Source organism: Lactuca saligna, chromosome 4 (genome assembly GCF_052625555.1).
Source record: "Lactuca saligna cultivar CGN05327 chromosome 4, ASM5262555v1, whole genome shotgun sequence".
Classification (NCBI taxonomy): domain Eukaryota; kingdom Viridiplantae; phylum Streptophyta; class Magnoliopsida; order Asterales; family Asteraceae; genus Lactuca; species Lactuca saligna.
This window is the reverse complement of record NC_136420.1, coordinates 136,674,071-136,695,993: the sequence shown is the minus strand read 5'-3', so window position 1 is coordinate 136,695,993 and position 21,923 is coordinate 136,674,071. Positions and strand designations below refer to the sequence as shown.

Genomic DNA, 21,923 nt, shown 5'->3' with positions numbered 1-21,923 from the left:
AATAATACTACCTTTAATAATGGCTAATGTATGCTTATTGGCCCTTCTATATTGACCTAAACTTACATGAATTCCAAAAGTTTTAATGACATACAGTCGAAGTTGTCTGATAGTCGATTTTTCTCTATGTAGGATCTCCTTGGTGTGATGTGAACCAAACCAGTTGTAGTTGATAATGGAACTTTTCTTTTAGTTTCTGGAACACTGATCACTCTTCAATGAGTTAATATGAAATGGGTGTTCTTCACTCATCCGTGATGCCTGAATCTAAAGGTGCAAGCCCCTTTACTACACTTGACAATAAGCCTTAATTTGTCTTTTTCTTTTTTCCAAAACTTAGTTCATATATATTATGCAAAACATAATTACATAACATGCTCTTAAGCCGTACATGGTTATCAAATCTCATACCTAGAATTAGCTTTTGCTGCTTACAGTGTAAATCAAGATTGAAAGTTGGATGGACCATACTATCCTCATTTTCTCCCCCCTCATAATTTATGTCATTTGAATACTCCATCAACAAAAGTCTTTTCAAGATTTACATTGAAATCACTTGGAATGATTTCATCTTCCAAAACATTTCGTTCAAACACATAGGCTGTTTCTGATTTTTTTTCCATATTGTCTTCACTATGAATAACAATACCAGTCTCATCACTATTTGAGTCAAACCAATCCTCTAAACTATCCATTGTATGGTCCATGAAAATGGAAATTAGGATTTTTGGTTAATCATAAGTTGTATCAAGGAAATCAACATACTCCAAATCACTTCCCATAGACCTAATAAGCTAATACCAATTGATAAAGCGCGATTATAAAGACAATCGCAAATGCTTTTTCTAGTGAATCTTTTTAAAAATTCCATATACTCACCATAATCCATCCCAACACACTCCACATACTAAATAAAAATGATCACCTCCATCATAAGAGCATGGATGTGCAATCAAAACACCATTAAAGTTCATATCAACTTTCAAGTAAATACTTTCATCCTGTTCTTTAGCCATACAGTTCAAAGTATCGAGAAAACCCTAAGATCATTGAAATGTTCTTTGTGCAACTCATGTCACTTACACTTAATTGAAATCTACGAGCAGAAACCCTATCTAAAATTGATCTTGAGAGTGACCAGTACGTTGCGATGCTTAATTATAAAGGAAAACTAACAACCTTTCTCATTTAAATTTAAATATCCATGTTGAAATACTATCATGGAAAGAACATATTCTATAATTATCTACACCAGCTCATTCTAACGGCAACAGCAAGAAATTTAGCAAATTACCTTATTAAAACTTAATTAAGTTACTTAAATAACCTAAAATAAGTAAAAAAAAAACTTTACTAATTAAAGACAAAAATAAAACTTAGTAGGATTTACATGAGTATAACCCAAATTGGCCAAATGGGCTCATTCAAATCGGCCCAATTGATAAATACGGCGGTACACTACACACATTCACATACATAATTACACATGACGAGATTTCCCCTCACCGAACTCTTTTATTGACGCTCTCTCGAATCTCCTTTCTACATTGGTCTCTCGGTTATCGTTGCCCTTTCCTCCAAGCAAACACCACAACACAAACCTCTCTCTTTCTCCCGCTCGATCGCGCCAACAACCAGAAGCTCCTCCAAATTATGCCGACAGGTCTGATAATCATTGAAATTGCAATTGATTTATGCGTTGATTCACGAATCAACACCAGTTTGTGCACATCATTACTCGTAATTTATTTAAAGTAAACACATTCCATTGTAGTTAATATCTGGTTTTATATGTTATCGACTTGCGATTATTGACTTTGAACGGGTTCTAGTTAATTTAAATCGTTGTTATACTTCAATTTACTTATCTAGGGCTCAATCTGGTGAATAAGATTATGTAAGTTCTGGTTTTTGATGGATTGATATTGGTTTTCTTATGTGGTTTGCTGGAGACCAATCAACGAGTTTCATCGTAGTTACTTGACTAGCTAATGTTTGTTTATTCGATAGAAAATTATGTTTTGTTATGTATAAACAATAACTCACGCTGGCACACATTGTAAGTTCATATGCCTTTCATTCGAAAAGAAAAATATGCTGCTAGAGTACGCTGGGCACAACTTCACAATTATATATGCATTTACTTGGCAACTTTGCAGTTTAAAGTTTCTCTTAAGATGTTATGTTTTTGACACTTTCATTCATATGTTGTTATCACAGTGAGTGTGAAATGGCAAAAAGAGCTATACCCAGCAGTGGAGATAGATACAACCCAGCCTCCATATGTGTTTAAATGTCAGTTGTATGACCTCACAGGAGTACCACCTGAGAGGCAAAAGATAATGATGAAAGGTGGATTATTAAAGGTAATCCTGCATTTCTACAAATATAGAATATTAGACTATCTAATATCTGAGATCTTTATATGATCTCCCTAATTTTTTTGTTAACAGGATGACTCTGATTGGTCAAAATTAGGGGTTAAAGAGGTAAATAGCCTTTCGTTTGAAAACAGTTAATTGTCTTTCACTTATGGAATTGGTGGTGATTATTCTTTTATTATTTATAGGGTCAAAAGTTAATGATGATGGGAACTGCTGATGAGATTGTAAAGGCTCCAGAGAAGGGGCCCGTTTTCATGGAAGACCTTCCGGAAGAAGAACTAGCAGTTGCTGTGGTAAAAACCTCTTGCCTTTTTTATCTGCACATGCAAAATTCATTTTAGGTTATTTTACAATTGATGCATGTAGAAAAACCAACCTACCCTTTTCCTATTATCGTAGGGGCATTCTGCTGGATTATTCAATCTGGGAAATACCTGTTACATGAATTCCACCATGCAATGTTTGCATTCGGTTCCAGAGCTTAAATCTGCTTTGATTGAGTTAGTTCTTGTTCTCTGTTTCAAGTTAATTGTCAATGGAATTATTTTCTGTGATGAAATTGATGAATCTTTTTGCAAACTTGTTATGAATCAGGTATCCTCAATCTGGAAGAAGCAATGATTTAGATCAGTCTTCTCATCTTTTGACTGTTGCAACACGAGATTTATTTAGTGAGCTTGATAAAAATGTCAAGCCAGTTGCACCAATGCAGTTTTGGATGGTATACATTTCCCCTAAAGATGCTTCATTGATTGATTATCACTCAACATGATTGTGTTTTACTGTGTTATGTTTATTTTTTTCCAAATATTTCTCAAAAGGGTATGTTTATTACTTTATTAATAATGGTATGTCATTTATGATCACAGGTATTGCGAAAAAAGTATCCTCAATTTGGTCAGCTGCATAATGGGTCCTTCATGCAACAGGTTTCTTTGACTTTTTTTATTCTTTTTTTATAATATTAATTTTCATTACTCAAATTGTTTATTCTTTTTAATTTTGAATTTTTGATACTCAGGATGCTGAAGAATGCTGGACACAGATTTTGTATACTCTATCTCAAGCCCTTAGATCTCCAGGTTCCAGGTATTTTTTTTTTTGTTCATGATTTCTTTTTAAATAGAAAACATTCAATAAAGACATGAGTTATTTATTTATTTATTTTTTTCAAATTGTTAACCATTATATTGTTTTAATTTAATGTACAGTCAAAGTATCGATACAGTGAAGGGACTTTTTGGCATTGACCTTGTTAGCAGGTATGCATTTAACCTTTTCATGTATTAATTAATGTATATGATATCAAATATTTTATTTTGTTTGACTTTATGTTGACTTTGTAGGGTTCATTGTGCTGAGAGTGGTGAAGAAAGTTTAGAAACAGAATCAATTTATTCTCTTAAATGCCACATATCACACGAAGTCAATCATTTGCATGAGGGGCTGAAACATGTAAGTTTTTATACTTTTATTATTCTACTTATTTGATAAAATCATTCATAATTAATTATTGACTTATCTTATTCAGGGGCTGAAATCTGAGCTTGAAAAGGCTTCTCCTTCTTTAGGTCGAAGTGCAGTTTACTTGAAGGATTCACACATTAATGGATTACCAAAGTAAGATCACTATTATTATTTCAAATTCTTGTTAAAAAATCTAATATGTTTAATTTTTAAACCTGTGTTGACTTATTTGCAAGGTATTTGACTATTCAATTTGTGCGATTTTTCTGGAAGAGGGAATCTAATCAGAAAGCAAAGATTTTGAGGGTAATAAACTAACTTACCTTTTCTCCAACAAATTATTATTGTATGTTATCACTTAAAAGTTAAAAGTCAAGATTTTGTTGACTATTTGTTTAAATTTTTCAGAAAGTGGATTATCCATTGGAGTTGGATATTTTTGATCTTTGTTCAGATGAACTTCGCAAAAAGCTGGAAGCTCCTCGTCAGGTTTGTAATTTTTTATTTTTTATTTTTTAATTGGGTGACCTGGCAAAATGTTTTTATTTTATTTTATAAAGGAAACGATCTAAAAATGTATTGGTTACACTAATTATAGAAAATAGTTAAGTGGCTAAATCAATTAATGCTGAAAGTATGTTGTAAGTTTTTTGTAATTTTCCGTTTTTGTTTCTATATAAATGAGTTTTATCGTTACTTGTTGCTGTTTTTTTATTGTATGCAAGTTAAAACTAAAAAGTAAAAAAAAATGATGTTTATACTTTATTATATCTGATATCTGTTAATATTTGGATTTCAAATTTTAATATTTTAGATGTTAAGAGAGGAAGATGGTAGAAAGGCTGGTTTGAAACTCAAAGAAAAAACCCCTCCTGCTTCAGCAGACAATGATGTTAAGATGTCTGATGCAGAGGTATTTAATTTTTGTTACAATTTATATAATTCCTCTTGAATCTCATAACAAAAAAATATATTTTTAGAAAAATAAACATTTGTTTTTGTTCCTACAGAGACCATCAAATGAAAGTGGAGAATCATCTAAAGCTGCTTCTGGAGAAGGTTAACATTCTTTTATCATTATAAAGTTTCCTTTATCTATTTATAATTATGATGATGATGATGATGATGATGTGATATGTATAATTCAGATAAGAAAAAGCAGTTGACGGGAGTATATGATCTGGTTGCTGTGCTGACTCATAAAGGCAGAAGTGCAGATTCAGGTCATTATGTTGCTTGGGTCAAACAAGAGAATGGTGAGTCAGTCCATTCATTCAATTTTCATTTTATTATTTTTTTTACCAAAATATATGAAAAAATAATTGATATTGGTATAATAATAATAGGGAAATGGATCCAGTTTGATGATGATAATCCGATCCCACAAAGGGAAGAAGATATAACAAAACTTTCTGGAGGAGGTAATAATTTAATTATTTGAAATATTTTAGATATAGAGATACATACAGTACAGTTTATAATCTTGGATTGATTGTTTTTTTTTTTTTTTTTTTTTTTTTTTTTTTTTTTTGTTGTTATAATAGGTGATTGGCATATGGCTTACATTTGCATGTACAAGGCTCGTACCATTGACATTTGAGAGTTGAGATGTAATGTTATTTATTATAATTATAAATTATAATCATATCGTGTTTGATTGATGATGTTTTTTAGTGAAAATTATACACAAGAGACTTGCGGTTTGATTCATCTGTTTGGTGTTCTTTGAATTCCATGGATATAATTAATAGTTATACAGATTATATTAGTAGATTGAACAACTGTTTTTGTGTTGCAAGTTTAATAGTTATACATCTTGAGTGACTATGACATGTTACCCGATTTGGATTGCAAGTTTAGGCTCAGCTAATAGGAAACCTTTTAGGATATTTAATTTCTAAAGGGTTGGTTGATATGTTTTTTATTAGGTCTGGTAAAAGGTAAATCTGATTCTGATTTAAAAAGATAGATTGTTAGATATCATATTTAGAAGCTTTTGATTTGGTCTTTATTTTTTTGAGGTCACCTATCTTGTTGAGTTAGATTTTGACTTAGATTTGATTTAGTCAACAATTACAACCTTTAAATGACTATCATATGCAAATGATGGTATTTCATATACTAATTTGGAAGGTTTGGAAGATTTGTTTTATTGCAGGTTTTTTTTAATGCATCTTTAATATATATTAAAACAGAAACCTTATGATATCATTTTAAATCATTCGGGTTTTTGATTGTATTTTAATCTTATGTTTTTAATACTTAAATAAAGGTGCTTGCATCATTTTTTCTAAATGAAATGTATTTAATTTCAATAAAAGTTTCCTATATTTTAAATCTTAAATTTCCGGTTATAAAAGTTTTAATATGATCAACTTTAAAAACATATTACTAAAAACCATTTCAATTAAGGTATTAAATATCAACTATTAATATAAATCTGTTTATATTAGTAAATTGTTAATATAAAATCCATTTTTATTACGACACCATTAATACAAAAAAATTAAATTCAAATTATCACATACATATACGATTCGTCATTGAATCTGCAGTTCATACTTATTTTCAATCGTTGTTTTTCTTCAAACATTCTCCTACACTATCATTTTTATTACTTATAATTATCATTATCATTTTCTGCTTCAAACATTCGTTGATATGCACTAGAAGGTTAGTAACTTCTTTCGTTTTTTACATTTTTTTCGATTATTTTTTTGTTCCTGTATCAAATATATATATATATATATATATATATATATATATATATATATATATATATATATATATATATATGTATTAATATATTTCGATTTTTTTTTTTCCACAAATTACATGAAATCAGTTAATTACTTTTCTGAAAATTTTCAAATAAATAGGAAAAGACATTATGCACCTTTAATCTAGAAAAAAAAAATGTCTTTTGATGGAAACCTGTTAAAACACATTATAGCAAAATACTTTGATAGAATGACAAATGCACCCCTACCCATTTTCCTATTCATGATAATTATTTATTTTATTTATTTATTTATTTTTGGTGTGTATTCATTTAATAGGATACTTCTATTTTTTATTTGAAGGGTAAATCATTAATTTAGTATGTACAATGTTCATCAGAAGGGTAAATAAATAATTTAATCTTGGATTGATTCTTTTGTTGTTGTTATAACAGGTGACTGGCATATGCCTTACATTTGCATGTACAAGTAGGGGTGTAAATGAGCCGAGCCGAGCTCGAGCCTGACAAAGCTCGAGCTCGGCTCGTTTAATTTGAGGAAGCTCGAGCTCGATTCGAGCCTTAAAATGAAGCTCGAGCTCGGCTCATGAATAATTTAGTGGGCTCGCGAGCCTAATCGAGCCTAAACGAGCCTCTATGTGTGTGTGTGTGTGTGTGTGTCTATATATATATATATATATATATATATATATATATATATATATATATATATATATATATATATATATATATATATATATATAGAGGCTCGTTTAAGCTCGTTTAGGCTCGCGAGCCCATTAATTGAAGCTCGGCTCGAGCTCATTTAATAAACGAGCCTCATATTTAGGCTCGAGCTCGGCTCGGGCTCGTTTAATTCGATCTCGAGTCGAACTTTTAACGAGTCGATCCCGAGTAGCTCGGCTCACTTACACCCCTATGTACAAGGCTCGCACCATTGACATTTGAGAGTTGAGATGTAATGTTATTTATTATAATTATAAATTATAATCATATCGTGTTTGATTGATGATGTTTTTTAGTGAAAATTATACACAAGAGACTTGCGGTTTGATTCATCTGTTTGGTGTTCTTTGAATTCCATGGATATAATTAATAGTTATACAGATTATATTAGTAGATTGAACAACTGTTTTTGTGTTGCAAGTTTAATAGTTATACATCTTGAGTGACTATGACATGTTACCCGATTTGGATTGCAAGTTTAGGCTCAGCTAATAGGAAACCTTTTAGGATATTTAATATCTAGAGGGTTAGTTGATATGTTTTTTTATTAGGTCTCATAAAAGGGGTTAGTTGATATGTTTTTTATTAGGTCTGATAAAAGGTACATCTGATTCTGATTTAAAAGGATAGATTGTTAGATATCATATTTAGAAGCTTTTGATTTGGTCTTTATTTGAGGTCACTTATCTTGTTGAGTTAGATTTTGACTTAGATTTGATTTAGTCAATAGTTACAACCTTTAAATGATTATCATATGCAAATGGTGGTATTTCATATACTAATTTGGAAGGTTGGGAAGACTTGTTTTATTGCAGGTTTTCTGATGCATCTTTAATATATATTAAAACAGAAATATTATGATATCATCTTAAACAATTCGGGTTTTTGATTGTATTTTAATTCTATGTTTTTCATATTTAAATAAAGGTGTTGATATATCTTTTCCAAATGGAATGTATTTAATTCTAATAAAAGTTTTCTATATTTTAAATCTTAAATTTTCGGTTATAAAGGTTTTAATATGATCAACTTTAAAAACATATTACTAAAAACCATTTCAATTAAGGCATTACATATCAACCATTAATATAAATCTGTTTATATTAGTAAATCGTTAATATAAAATCCATTTTTATTAGGACACCATTAATAAAAAAAATCAAATTCAAATTATCACATACGTATACGATTCGTCATTGAATCTGCAGTTCACACTTATTTTCAATCGTTGTTTTTCTTCAAACATTCTCGTACAATATCATTTTTATTAGACAAAACTATAAAATTGGTCCTTGTGGTTTGCAAAAAACTTTGGATGGGGTCCAAAAAGTTTTTGACTTGCATGGAAGGTCCAAAATCAAGAATTTTCTTTTGTTTTGGTCCTTTAAAATTTGAAAAGACAATTTTACCCTTATTAATTATTTTTTACATTTTCTTTATTTGTTTTAATTGTTTTATAATTAAAATAAAAGCAAAAAAGAAAAAGAAAAATAATAGGATGGGTCTACCCCCTCTCTCTCTCTCTCTCTCTCTCTCTTTCTCTCTCTCTCTCTCTCTCTCTCTCTCTCTCTCCATCTTCTTCCAGACGATCATCTCAACCAAACTCACCAAACCCACCACCACCCAATTCACAAACCAAACCCCAATCTCCTTACAAGTCAAAATCAGGCTTCCCACCAGAATCATCTTCGGAGATCATGAAACTATCACAACATCCAACCCCTGTGATCTCATTCAACTCCCTAAGAATAGACTCGGTGGTGGATCCTTAGGCACACTTTACTAAGTTATCATCATACTCTGGCTCCATTATCACAATCAGAAAGATCTGTAAAAACATCACCCATGGCAGCAAATTCAAGCACTGGGTTAATTTTTTCGGCGACCTTCGTGGCAACCGGTGGTTGTTGCTGCTCTGATTTGGTTTTTGGTACAGTGGCGAAGTGTTTGTTATTCATGACTAATTATGTTTAGGCAGCTTGGAGGATTTCCTACATGGTAAGCAATCCCATAATTGAAAACTAGGGTTTCTAATTTTTACCTTTAACCGATTTCAATTTCGCAAGAAGCGAAGGCGTTCAATTTATGCCGCTAAATTGGGAAATCGGATAGGAAATAGCGCTCGGAGCAACGAAAGCAGTAGCATTGATTCACACTCATGGTCTTCTCAGTGGAGTGATAAAATCATCTAACTTTCTGATTCAAAGCGACTTCTTACCTCGTCTTTCCAGCTTTGAAACGTCTATGGTCGGAAAGAATGTGTTACAATTTGAGAATTTCGATATTGGAGATTATCACCGGAATGAAACCTTCGATGTCTAATTTGGGGTAGTATGTAATGGAGAAAAGAAAGAGATAAGGGTTAAAAGGTTTTCCCATTAGATGAGAAAGGAACAAGGGTGGGGAAGACGATGGGTAGAGAGAGAGAGAGAGAGAGAGAGAGAGAGAGAGAGAGAGAGAGAGAGAGAGAGAGAGATAATGGGGTTGGGTGAGATTTTAGTTTTTAGTTTTTATTTTTAATTAGTTAAATACCAAAGAAAATAAAGAAAATAAAAAAAGAAATGAAAAGGGTAAAATCATCTTTTTAAGTGCATCAGGGACTAAAAACCTAGAAAAACCTTGATTTTGGACCTTCCATGCAAGTCAAAAACTTTTTGGACCCCATCCAAAGTTTTTAACAAACCACAAGGACCAATTTTACAGTTTTGTCTTTTTATTACTTATAACTATCATCATCATTTTCTGCTTCAAACATTCGTTGATGTGCACTAGAAGGTTAGTAACTTCTTTCGTTTTTATATTTTTTTCGATTATTTTTTTGTTCCTACATCAAATATATATGTATTCATATATTTCGATTTTTTTTTCACAAATTACATGAAATTAGTTAATTACTTTCCTGAAAATTTTCAAATAAATTGGAAAAGATATTATGCACCTTTAATCCAGAAAAAAAAATAATCATGTCTTTTGATGGAAACCTGTTAAAACACATTATAGCAAAATACTTTGATAGAATGACAAATACACCCATACCCATTTTCCTGTTCATGATAACTAGTTTTTTTTATTTTTTTTATTTATTATTATTATTATTATTATTTTCATTTAACAGGATACTTCCATTTTTTTATCTGAAGGGTAACTCATTAATTTAGTATGTAGAATGTTCATCAGAAGGGTAAATCAATAATTTAATTTAAACATGGATCAAATCGTGAGTTGCTACTATTTTTGTTTGTTTGATTATCTCAACCTGGTTGTTGTTTTTGATTATATATAATATCTCAAATTGCTAGTTGAATTACATGGATGACAATCTTGATATAGAACTCAAATAATCTGTTAAGAAAAATATATGATAATACCTAATGGAAAATGGAGGATAAGTGTTTGAATGTAAATTAATATCCTAATATGATGGTTGAATTACAACAATTATACCTTTAAATTCAAATCATAACTAAAATGTATTGATATTGTTGAATGAATTTTTTTAAATGTTAAGTATAATTTTAAGGTTTAAGGGCGAAAATGTAATTTTATTTGGTAGAGAATAAAGAAAGAATATTCAAATTTACCTTTTTGAAGGTATCAATAAACTCCTAAATTTATGTGATTTATTTTAATTTGATTGCAAATTAGATACAAGAAACCTTTAAGTAAGGAAATATAATGGTAAAATGGTAATTTGACTTAGGAAATTAGAAAAACATTGGGCTGTAAAAGCAATTCAACAATAGATATTGAGATGACAAATGTACTAAAATGATTCTTTTAGCATGATACTTCTATTTTTATTTGAAGGGTAAAACATTAATTTAGTATAGATAATGTTCATCAGAAGGGTAAATCGGTAATTTAATTTAAAAATGAATTAAATCGGTTGTTGCTACTACTTTTGTTTATTTGATTATTTTAACTTGGTTATTTTTTCTAGCTTTATTATCGAATATAATAACTTCATATTATACCATTTTTTGGAATGTACTTTTAAAGTATATTGTTATACAGTTTTTAACAGTAACATGTTGTGATTTTTTTTTTGTGTGTTTTAAATGTCCATTTTAATTTATCTTTTATTCACTATTAAGGGGATGAATTTTATAAACAATTTAATCCAGAAAGGGTTAAACTATAATTATTATAATTTGTATATGTTTCTAAGTTCTATACAATAAATACAACCTTTCAAAGATTGCTTTCTGTGACTAAGAGAACTATGTTTCCATTTTTGAAATCTCATAAAACATTACATAAGGTTTTTTTTTTTTGCTTAACATATTACATCATTCAATCTGGATTAAGTCAAACAAAACAACAATGTATAACTTTCATATTAAATGCTTAACCTATTAACTTGGACTCGATCCTTTACAACCTCTACAAACTGCAATAGAAACATACATTTCTTTTTATCTATCAATATCTATGTGATTTTTTTTATACAAATGATAGCATCATACTGCACACCCCAAACCAGGATGATGGAAAAAGGTCTAGGGGTGGATGACTTTATGAATAATATTATAACATAATGTACAATAGTGATCAAAGAAAACACAATCATCATAAATATAATTGAGAATGTTACATTGTTTCCAAGTATTGTATGTTTCAAAACCAATTACATTATGATGACAAAAACGAATAGTACGACACCGTAACGTCCCGTCCTCAAAAGCCTTGTGACTGCCTGTTTAACGGTTTCCTGAGAATACAAGTAGTTTTGAAAAGTGTCAACAATTAAGTTGGTGAGTTTATAAGAGTTTTGTATGGATAAAAATCTAAAATTCTTTCCTTGTAAAAATGATAGTATTTGTTCCCAGAAAATCCAATATTTTCTTAAAATGAGTTGTAGTCTTAAAACCCTAAGACCAAAAATATGTAAGTATTTCTATACTTAAAATAGTATTACATAGTTTTATTCTTATATAAAACCATTTGAACACATGTCACCCCGTAAACTAAATGTATCTGTAGTGGTGTTGATTATGATGACTTGTGTGGAATTAGAAAGATCTAGTGAATCATCATGGAAATCAAGAACACATCGAGTAAATAAATCTTGTTAAGCTCTCATTAGATCTAGAAATAACATACAAATGAGTCTTGTAAAAATTCTCTCTCTAGTCTAACACTCCAAAATTGATCATTACATAAATGAGTGCCACTCACTTTCTATTTATTGGAAAGACAACTCATTACACAATACAAGTGGGTAAAGCACAAATACATCCAAGCGTGACTTTGCACCCTAACATTCACCCGCTCAAAGTTAGGATTGGATGCCTGACTTCAATATCCAACGAGCGTGCGTGATCAAGACCAAACTCCCTCTTGAATTAACACCGATCTTCAAATCCGCAATGAATACTCGAAAAAGCCGTTTCGAATACCCATCATTCTCCTCCTTTTTATAATCAAAAAATGATTATAAAACCCTTTAAGGGAGAGAAGCGCCCGAGGAATGAACTTTACAATACTCCCCCTTGATCTGTACCAAAAATGAAACTCCCTAAAAACTTGCACAGAAAAACTATCACGAAAAAGCCTCGAAAAAATTTCCAATTTATGAAAATTTTCGACTTTTGGGTGTAATTTGCAAGATTTTCCAAAATCCGGGTAAAAACCATCAATAACAGAATTCTATAGGGACCTCTTGCGCCAAAAACAGCTAAAGATGCGAAACACTCCCCTATTTGCGAAACTGGGCATACAATGTAAGTTCGCACCAACTACAGGGACCAGAAATGAATATTCTTCAACTGTCACACCCCCGAACCGGAACGATGGAAACGCCCAGGGGTTTGGGTGACTAGGGATAAGAGTGGGTCCAAACCGGGACCGGTAGACCCGGACCTGGAAGACTCGGGAACTGGTTAACGAGATTTTTTAGGATCAGAAACCAGACCGGTATATAGGAACCGGTTCCGATTCGGTTCCGGGTAAGGTACCGGGTAAAGTGGGTCTAGAACCGGAAAACCCGGAAATATCAAAGTGGATCAAATGGAACCGGGTAAAGTGGGTCTAAAACCGAAAAACACGGGGAACTGGGTAAAGTGGTTCGAATGCATGTTTTAAAATTTCACAAAATACAAAAATACAGCTGAGAAAAAAAAAGAAAATTCGCAGCTTTGATATCCCAACTTTGGGATACGATAAATCAATTAATATGAAACCAAAAATGACAAAATTATAGTCTAAAATCATGTAAAAACTCTATACTACACTTTGGGAAAAATCGCATGCTATTCCGACTTCAAACGAATTAGATATGCATGTTTTAAATCTATTACAAAATACAAAGAAAGCTGAAAAACATAAAATTTTCAGCTTTGGTATCCCGACTTTGAGAGGCAATAAGTCAATGAATAAACACTCAAAAATAACAAAATTATACTCTAAAATCATGTACAAACTATAAAATACACTCTGGAAAAAACCTCATGCCAATCCGACTTCAAACGAATGAGATATACATGTTTTAAAACTATTACAGAATATAAAAAAAGCTACAAAATATAAAATTTCCAGCTTTGATATCCCGACTTTGAGAGACTATAAGTCAATGAATATAAACCCCAAAATGACAAAATTATACTCTAAAATCATGTACAAACTATAAACTATACCATGGAAAAAACCTCATGCCAATCCGATTTTAAACGAATGAGATATGAATATTTTAAAACTATCACAAAATACAAATTAAAGCTGAAAAACATAAAATTTCCAGCTTTGATATCCTGACTTTAAGAGACTATAAGTCAATGAATATAAACTCAAAAACGATCAAATTATAGTCTAAAATCATGTTAAATTTTTTAACTATACTATGGAAAAAAGCTCATGCCAATCCGACTTCAAACGAATGAGATATGCATGTTTTAAACTTTTCATGGAAATCGGTTTCGGCCCCTAAAACTGGTTCCGGTTCTTAAACCCGGTTTACCCGGACCCGAAACCCGGATTACCTAGAACCTGGATAGATCCATTCTTTAAACCCGGGACTCGGACTGGTTTTACATATTTCGGTTCTAACGGTTTCGGTTCCGGTCCGATTCCAGTTTCGGTCCGGTTTTCCGGTTCTAAATCTCATCCCTATAGGTGACTTCATCTTGCAATACCATCACAGTGTATATAATTGAATCAAGACAAATATCATCATCACACATACACTAATACAACCATCATTGTTTACATAAGTGTATTGGATTGCAAATTACATTCCAAAATATAAGTGTATGATGATGACAAAAATACAGCAAAATCCATGTGTTCTTGGTGACCACGCCGCTTAACGATTTTATGAGAATACAAGTTATTTTGAAAACGGTCAACATATATAATGTTGGTGAGTTCATAAGTATATTGGTATGAAAAGTTCGTATCACTTTGTAAACACCAGAAAATCCGATATTTTTTGAAAAAAAAAGGTTTGAACGCTTTGTATCAATCCTGTATTAAAGCATGTGTGTTTCTGATTTGAAAAGTGTATAAAGAGTGTATTTCAGACATCATATGTTTTCTATTGTAAGTAGAAGGTAATGTATAATGTAGGTTTTCCCAGAAAATCCGATATTTTCTGCTTGTAAAAGTGTTGTGGTCTTAAACCCAAAGACCATAAAATGGTGTTTGTATAGTATCGTAACTGCAGTAATGTATATGTATTCCGTAAATTTTACAGTGGAGTTAATTTCTATGTGAGTCGTTATAACCATACTTGATATGGCCGATCAGCTTGTCATGATGTTTTTCAGGCGTCGCTTGTTTAAGGTAAGACGTTTGTCACCCTAGACTGGCCTAGTCTAACCGTAGCGAACAACTTAGGTACGGGGCTGTCAACCCCGTATAGATCTATACACAAACTCTCGCTCTCCCTCCACGAGACTCTAGTTATAACTACAGGACTGCAAGTTGTACACTAGGTAGGTATGAATGAAAGAATGTCTCACAAGAAACTTAACTATGTTTACACGAATATTGTAACACACTATTTAATGTTTCAAATAACGTTTCCATGTATGTATTTAGGTTACAAGGCCCAATGAATGTGAAATGAGTATACAAGATCCGTCGAGCATGTAGATGGGTTAACAAGGCCCAATAAACATGCAAGGAGTATACAAGACCTATCGAGCATGTAAATCGGTCACTATGGCCCAATAACATGTAATGAAAGTATCAGACCCCATAAGCATGTAAATGGGTTACTAAGGCCCGATAAGCATGTAATGAAAGTATTAGACACAATAAGCATGTAAATGGGTCACTAATGCCGAATAAACATGTAACGAATGTATCAGGCCCAATAAGCATGTAAATGGACCACAAAGGCCCAATAACATGAAATTGGTAAACAAGGCCCAATAAAAATGAGAATAACGAATGTATCAGGCTCAATTAGTGAAACCTAGATCCAAGCTATAGGGTTGTATGTGCACATAAGGAAAGTTATTATGTCTAAAACCCATCAGTGGTATCAGAGCTATGATTGGTTTCAATTGAATGTGATGCTTAACTGTTTTGCTTGCTGGAAATCATTTTTCTTCACCTCTGTTCGACCCAACTCGGCGAGTCAGTATTTGGACTCGATGAGTTGGCCCTACTCGGCGAGTCCGAGCGTCAGACAGAGGATAATTTGGGATTTTATTGCTGTTTTGTCTTGGATTGATACCTAAATCGTTTTATTATGTAAAAATCCGAATTTTAACTAAATTTAATGATTATCCTTGACATAAATATAGATAATTTCAAATCTTTTAAATATTGATTATTTATATGTTAAATATTGGACTATTTAAGATTATTTGCTAATTATCTAATGACTAAAATTTAATTAGGTCAAATATAGATAATTATGAAATTAATTTTTTAATTTGAATTATTTATTATTTGATCCCTATTGTTTTGAAAAGTTCAATTTCTAACCCGAAGTTTTGAAATTTGAATTTTGTGATTAATAGTTTAATTTAGAAGAATTTAAATTTCAAACCCTAGAGTTTTACAAGTTTAAAATTCAACCCTATACTATTATATTATTAAAGGCTTTTATATATATATATATATATATATATATATATATATATATATATATATATATATAAGTAAAATTAAAATGCTAGTCTTACCGTTAGTAGGTCTCATTCACGAAGCCGGTCTATAAGATGGGTATAAGGTTGCTGCCTATAAAATGACGCTTAATGGGTGTACACTCACACCCACTGCTTGCTTGACTGGTGGAGGGTTGTGAGTCGAACGGGTAGGATAGGGAAAGTCTCTCTCCTTATTAATAAGTATAATGAACCTATAAAGTAACTAAACTATTTTATAAAATTCCCAATCTTAGTTACTTTAGGAAAAGTGAATTGATGCAATCCCATGAAATTGCACTTTGCACCCTTGCTAAAAAGTTAGTGGAGCGTGTGTGGTTTGCCGACACACTAATTGGTTCTAAGCAAAGGTGGCAAAGGGTGATTCATTGTTTATCATAGTTCGATGGAACGTCTGTGGTTTACCGGCACATCGAATAGATGATTGTAACAATGAAGGCACCATGTAGATTTGCATGGTAATTCACACCCGCTTTGTGATCCTCGGTATCCCAGTCACAATCTAGAGGGGCATATCGAGATTTAAACATGCCATTGAAAAGTTCAATGAATCTCAAAATCTAGGAATTCTCAAAAAAACTTAAGGTTATGTTTTCAAGGTGAAGAATTAGTGAATCGTCATTCACTTACCTCCAAATTATTTGCGTGTTGGATTACGACATCCCTTTTCTAATATGTAAATAATGTTGTTGGGTCCTAGGCCTAATTTTTCATTTTGGGTGTTTAATTAGGGATCCAAATTCTAATCAAACTTTGTCCTTTCTATTTGTAGATGTCGAACGCAAACAACGCTGCTGCTAACTCATTTACGTTTATGAGTGATGTGCACGAAAGTACCCATTAATTTTAATATTTATAACCTAACAAACTTAGACTAACTATGCACTTATAGGCAGTGTACCTAGTCAGATTACAGTATAGCTTAGGTAAGTCGGGTGTCGATCACAGGGAACGGTGTTACTAATTAACCTAATTACTAATAAATTAACCTAATTTATTAACAAATTTAATAAGGGGGTTTTATCTGATTTTGCAAGATCAAATGAACTTAATCAAATTAATAAAAACACACTCTTGCTTAGTTGAATCCACTTCTTCCTTATGGCGAGCTAATGATTATGGGTTATTAAGTTGGGTTTTAGTTATATTAGTAATTTAGTTCTATCTTACCAATAAGTAACTAATTCATGTTAAACCATGTATGTTCACACATAATTAAACACAGAACTAATTATGAATGTGAATATGCTATGTAAGATTTGTTGTATAAACGCAATTATGGTCACAATTTACGTTCTCTAGCACAGCTAAGATTTATTTAGCCTAATTACTAACTAAGATTGGTCAATCCTAGCTCTAACAATTTAATGTTCACTAAATTATTAGGTAAACAAGTTCATGTAGTTTCATAGTCACTAAGCTACACAGAACATGCAATCTAGCAATTAGATAAGCAAATAATAACATGCTAGGTTATACAAATCAAACACAAACAACTCTTACCAACTCAAATTAATCCATAAACATATAACTATTCATAAGTTCAAAGCTTCATCTAGCTAAGCAAAAGTAGCTAGATTTAGCTGCTCATCATAGTAATTAAACTAGCATAGCTAAAACTAATGAAAAACATGTTTATAATCAACTAAATATAAAACTTTACTTCTTTTGGTGTTGAAATCCCTCTTTCAGGACCTTTCTTCTCTTCTGAAACGTCTCCTGGAACTCCTTTTCTTCTGCCAAAAGTCCCTTTATTCGTAATAATAGGAGAACTTATATAATCCTCAAAAACCCGCGCCACGTCGTGGCCATATGCGCCACGTCGTGGGCTCCAAGTAAAACGTATCCTTCAAGGAAATCCTCCGCGTCGCGATGTTTATCTACTGGAACACCCGTGCCACGTCGTGGGCTTCACCGCCACGTCGTGAATTAAGCTCTTATTATGAAATTATTATTTTCTTGTCTTCCAAGCCTCCCATGTTCCCCATTTTGTCACCTCTGGTCCCTCTCTTCGAAAATCCTTTGTATTGACTGAAAATAACAATTTAAACTCATAAATATCACTATTCTGCACATATTATCAATTTATTAATAAAAATGTACTTAAATACTGCCTAAAAATAAGTATAAATATGGCAATATCAATGAGTCTTTGCCAAAAGGTGACCTTCGATGGTACGAACTTTAGCGAATGGATAAGATAAATTCGCACCATTGCACGCTATGAGGACAAAGAGTATGTCCTCGACGAAAAGCTCGAGAAGGTCAATCTGGAAATCGCTACTCCCGAAGAGATGGCAGTCTTTGAGACACATGAACGTGATGCAACGAAGGTCCATTGCATCATGATAGCCACTATGAACCAAGAATTCCAAAAGTCCTATGAGGACATGTATCCCTATGAAATGTATCAAGACTTGATGGAGAGGTACCACCAAAGCGCGAGGCAAGAGCGCTACGAGATCATCACTAACATGATCACCGCTAAGATGGGAAATGGAGAATCGTTGACTGTTCACTTGCAAAAGATGCAACGATATGTTGATCGTCTTCGCAAGTTAAATGTTAACTTTGGGGAAGATTTGGCCATCGACATTGTTCTTAATTCCTTGCCTTCATGCTACAACCAATTTAGGATGACCTACCACATGAACAAGGAAGATGTCACCCTAAGCAAACTCCAAGGACTGCTGAGAGCAACCTAAAAGACAAGTCTGTTGCACCAACCGCTGCTCCTGTTTTGGCTATAGGGCAGGGAAAGGGAAAGAAGAGGAAGGCTCCAACAAAAAGACACCGCAAAGGAAAGTCCCAAGATGGTCCCTCTTCTAGTGGGACCAAAGTTGATCCTGCTAAGCCCAACCCTAACCCGAAGGAGGCAGAGGGCCATCATTGCCACAAAATAGGGCATTGGAAAAGAAGCTGCCCGGAATATCTGCAAGCCATCAAGGATGGAAAGATCAAGCCATCTTTTGCAAGTATATACACAATTAAATCTAATAATTCATCTCATACTATTTCTTGGGCTCTTGATACAGGATGTGGTTACCACATTTGTTCTGATTTGCAGGGACTAAGAAGAGATGAAGATGTGGAGCAAGGAAGAATAAATCTTATCATGGGAAATAGAAGATCGTCGCCTATCACCAAGATTGGAGTGTATTCTTTAGAGCTTAGTAATGGATTAGGTTTAGATTTAAACAATTGTTGCTACTCGCCAGATATGCCAAGAAACATCATTTCATTTCATGGTTTGTTTAGACAAGGATTTAGATATTAGTTTAATAATATGAATGGTTCTATTTATGCTTATCTAAATGGTGTTTTATACTTTGAAGTAATGCCTTGTAATGGAATTTATGAAACTGTTATGGTTGTAGATAACCTAGGAAATGATGTGTTGTGTATAGATTCTTCCAATAGTATGGATAAAGCATCTTTGTGGCATTGTCGTCCTGGTCATGTCAACAAGAAACACATAGCCCAACTCCAAAAGGATGGAGTGTTGGAGTCATTCGACCTTAGGGAAGATGACACGTGTGAATCTTGTTTACTTGGAAAGATGACCAAGTCACCCTTCACTGGCACTTGGGAGAGGGGTGAGGGATTATTGGATCTCATACATACCGATGTATGTGGGCCCTTTAGATCCATCACAAAGGATGGAAACCGCTTCTACGTGACTTTCACCGATGATTATAGTAGATATGGATATATTTACTTAATCAAGCACAAGTCTAAAACATTTGAAAAGTTCAAAGAGTTCAAGAATGAAGTGGAGAATCAGTTGGGCAGGAAAATCAAGATGCTTCGATCCGATCGAGGAGGAGAGTACCTAAGTCTTGAATTCCACGACTATCTCAAGGAATGTGGAATAGTTTCACAATTGACACCAGCTAGGACACCACAGTTGAATGGTGTGGCAGAAAGGCGCAATCGAACTTTGTTAGACATGGTTCGTTCTATGATGAGTCGTGCTTCACTACCTATCTCATTTTGGGGGTATGCCTTAGAGACTGCTGCCCATATCCTTAACCAAGTCTCTACTAAGAAGGTTGCCAAAACACCTCACGAGATGTGGATAGGGAAGGCTCCCTCGTTGGCACATATCAAGGTTTGGGGTTGCGAGACTTTTGTAAGATGAGATACTCATGACAAGCTCGAACCTCGTAGTGAGCGATGTATTTTCATCGGCTACCCACAGAAATCCTTTGGATATCTCTTCTATAGATTGAGTGACAATGTTGTCTTCGTTGTGAGGAGAGGGGTTTTCCGAGAGAGAGAACTCATAAGCCAAGGAGACAGTGGGAGGCAGATCGATCTTGAAGAAATTCAAGAGTCGAGTGTTGAAGGAACCTCTACTGCTGGCACTCAACCCAAGGAGGAGACTCCGATTGAGCCTATTGACCAATCCTTACCTCTTAGACGTTCCGAAAGAGTTAGAGTTCAACCCAGTTGTATGGTTTTCATATCACTACCGAAGGGAACACTTATATTAGTGATAGTACACTAATAAATCTAGATGAACCTAATTGCTATAAGGAAGCCATGGCAGGCCCAGAGTATGTAAAATGGAAAGAGGCGATGGACAGCGAGATTCAGTCCATGTATGACAACCAAGTTTGGAATTTGGTTGAAAATGTGCCCGGACGTAAGACGGTTGGGTGCAAATGGATCTTTAAGAAGAAGACCGACATGGATGGGAATGTGCACACATACAAGGCGCGATTGGTTGCGAAGGGCTTTACTCAGACTCCCAGAGTTGACTATGATGAGACCTTCTCATCAGTTGCGAAGATAAAATCTATTAGGGTGATGCTAGCTATTGCCGCATTTCATGATTATGAGATATGGCAAATGGATGTCAAGACCGCTTTCCTTAATGGGAAGTTGGCTGAGGATGTTTACGTGGCTCAGCCAGTGGGTTTTGTCGATCCGAAGCATCCCAATAAAGTGTGCAAGCTTGAGAAGTCCATTTATGGACTTAAGCAAGCGTCTCACAGATGGAATCATTGCTTTGATGAGAAAGTTAAAGAGTTTGGATTTGTACGAAGCGAAGATGAATCATGTGTGTATGTCAAAGCCAGTGGGAGCATAGTTACCTGTCTCGTTTTGTATGTCGATGGCATACTGCTCATAGGAAACGACATTCCGACTCTGTAGGAAGTAAAGTCCTAGATTGGGAAGTGCTTCGCTATGAAGGACCTCGGAGAGGCTTCCTATATATTGGGAATAAGGATAGTGAGAGAAAGAAGTAAGAGACTAATAAGACTTAGTCTGAATACTTACTTAGATAAGGTACTAAAACATTTTAGTATGGAAAACTCAAAGAAGGGAGAACTACCGATACAAAGTAATACCAAATTGAGTAAGACTCAAAGTTCGAGTACCGAAGCTGAGATAGCTGAGATGAGCCGAGTACCTTACGCTTCCGCAGTTGGCTCAATTATGTATGCTATGACTTGCACTCGTCCTGATGTGGCCTTTGATTTG

At 33.2% G+C, this 21,923-nt stretch overlaps 1 protein-coding gene across 1 annotated transcript; it reads left to right on the top strand.

Moving 5' to 3' along the window:
* The first annotated feature begins 1,489 nt into the window (after positions 1 to 1,489).
* Positions 1,490 to 5,561, top strand: UBP6 (ubiquitin-specific protease 6). Its single transcript, XM_078991366.1, has 18 exons — positions 1,490 to 1,663; positions 2,221 to 2,366; positions 2,454 to 2,489; positions 2,570 to 2,677; positions 2,784 to 2,884; positions 2,979 to 3,105; positions 3,254 to 3,313; positions 3,406 to 3,473; positions 3,596 to 3,646; positions 3,731 to 3,839; positions 3,916 to 4,004; positions 4,088 to 4,157; positions 4,260 to 4,340; positions 4,666 to 4,764; positions 4,862 to 4,910; positions 5,000 to 5,107; positions 5,198 to 5,272; positions 5,396 to 5,561. Exons 1-18 carry the CDS (start codon positions 1,654 to 1,656, stop codon positions 5,449 to 5,451), a joined length of 1,443 nt encoding a protein of 480 aa, XP_078847492.1. The 5' UTR covers positions 1,490 to 1,653; the 3' UTR covers positions 5,452 to 5,561.
* The last annotated feature ends 16,362 nt before the right edge of the window (positions 5,562 to 21,923 follow it).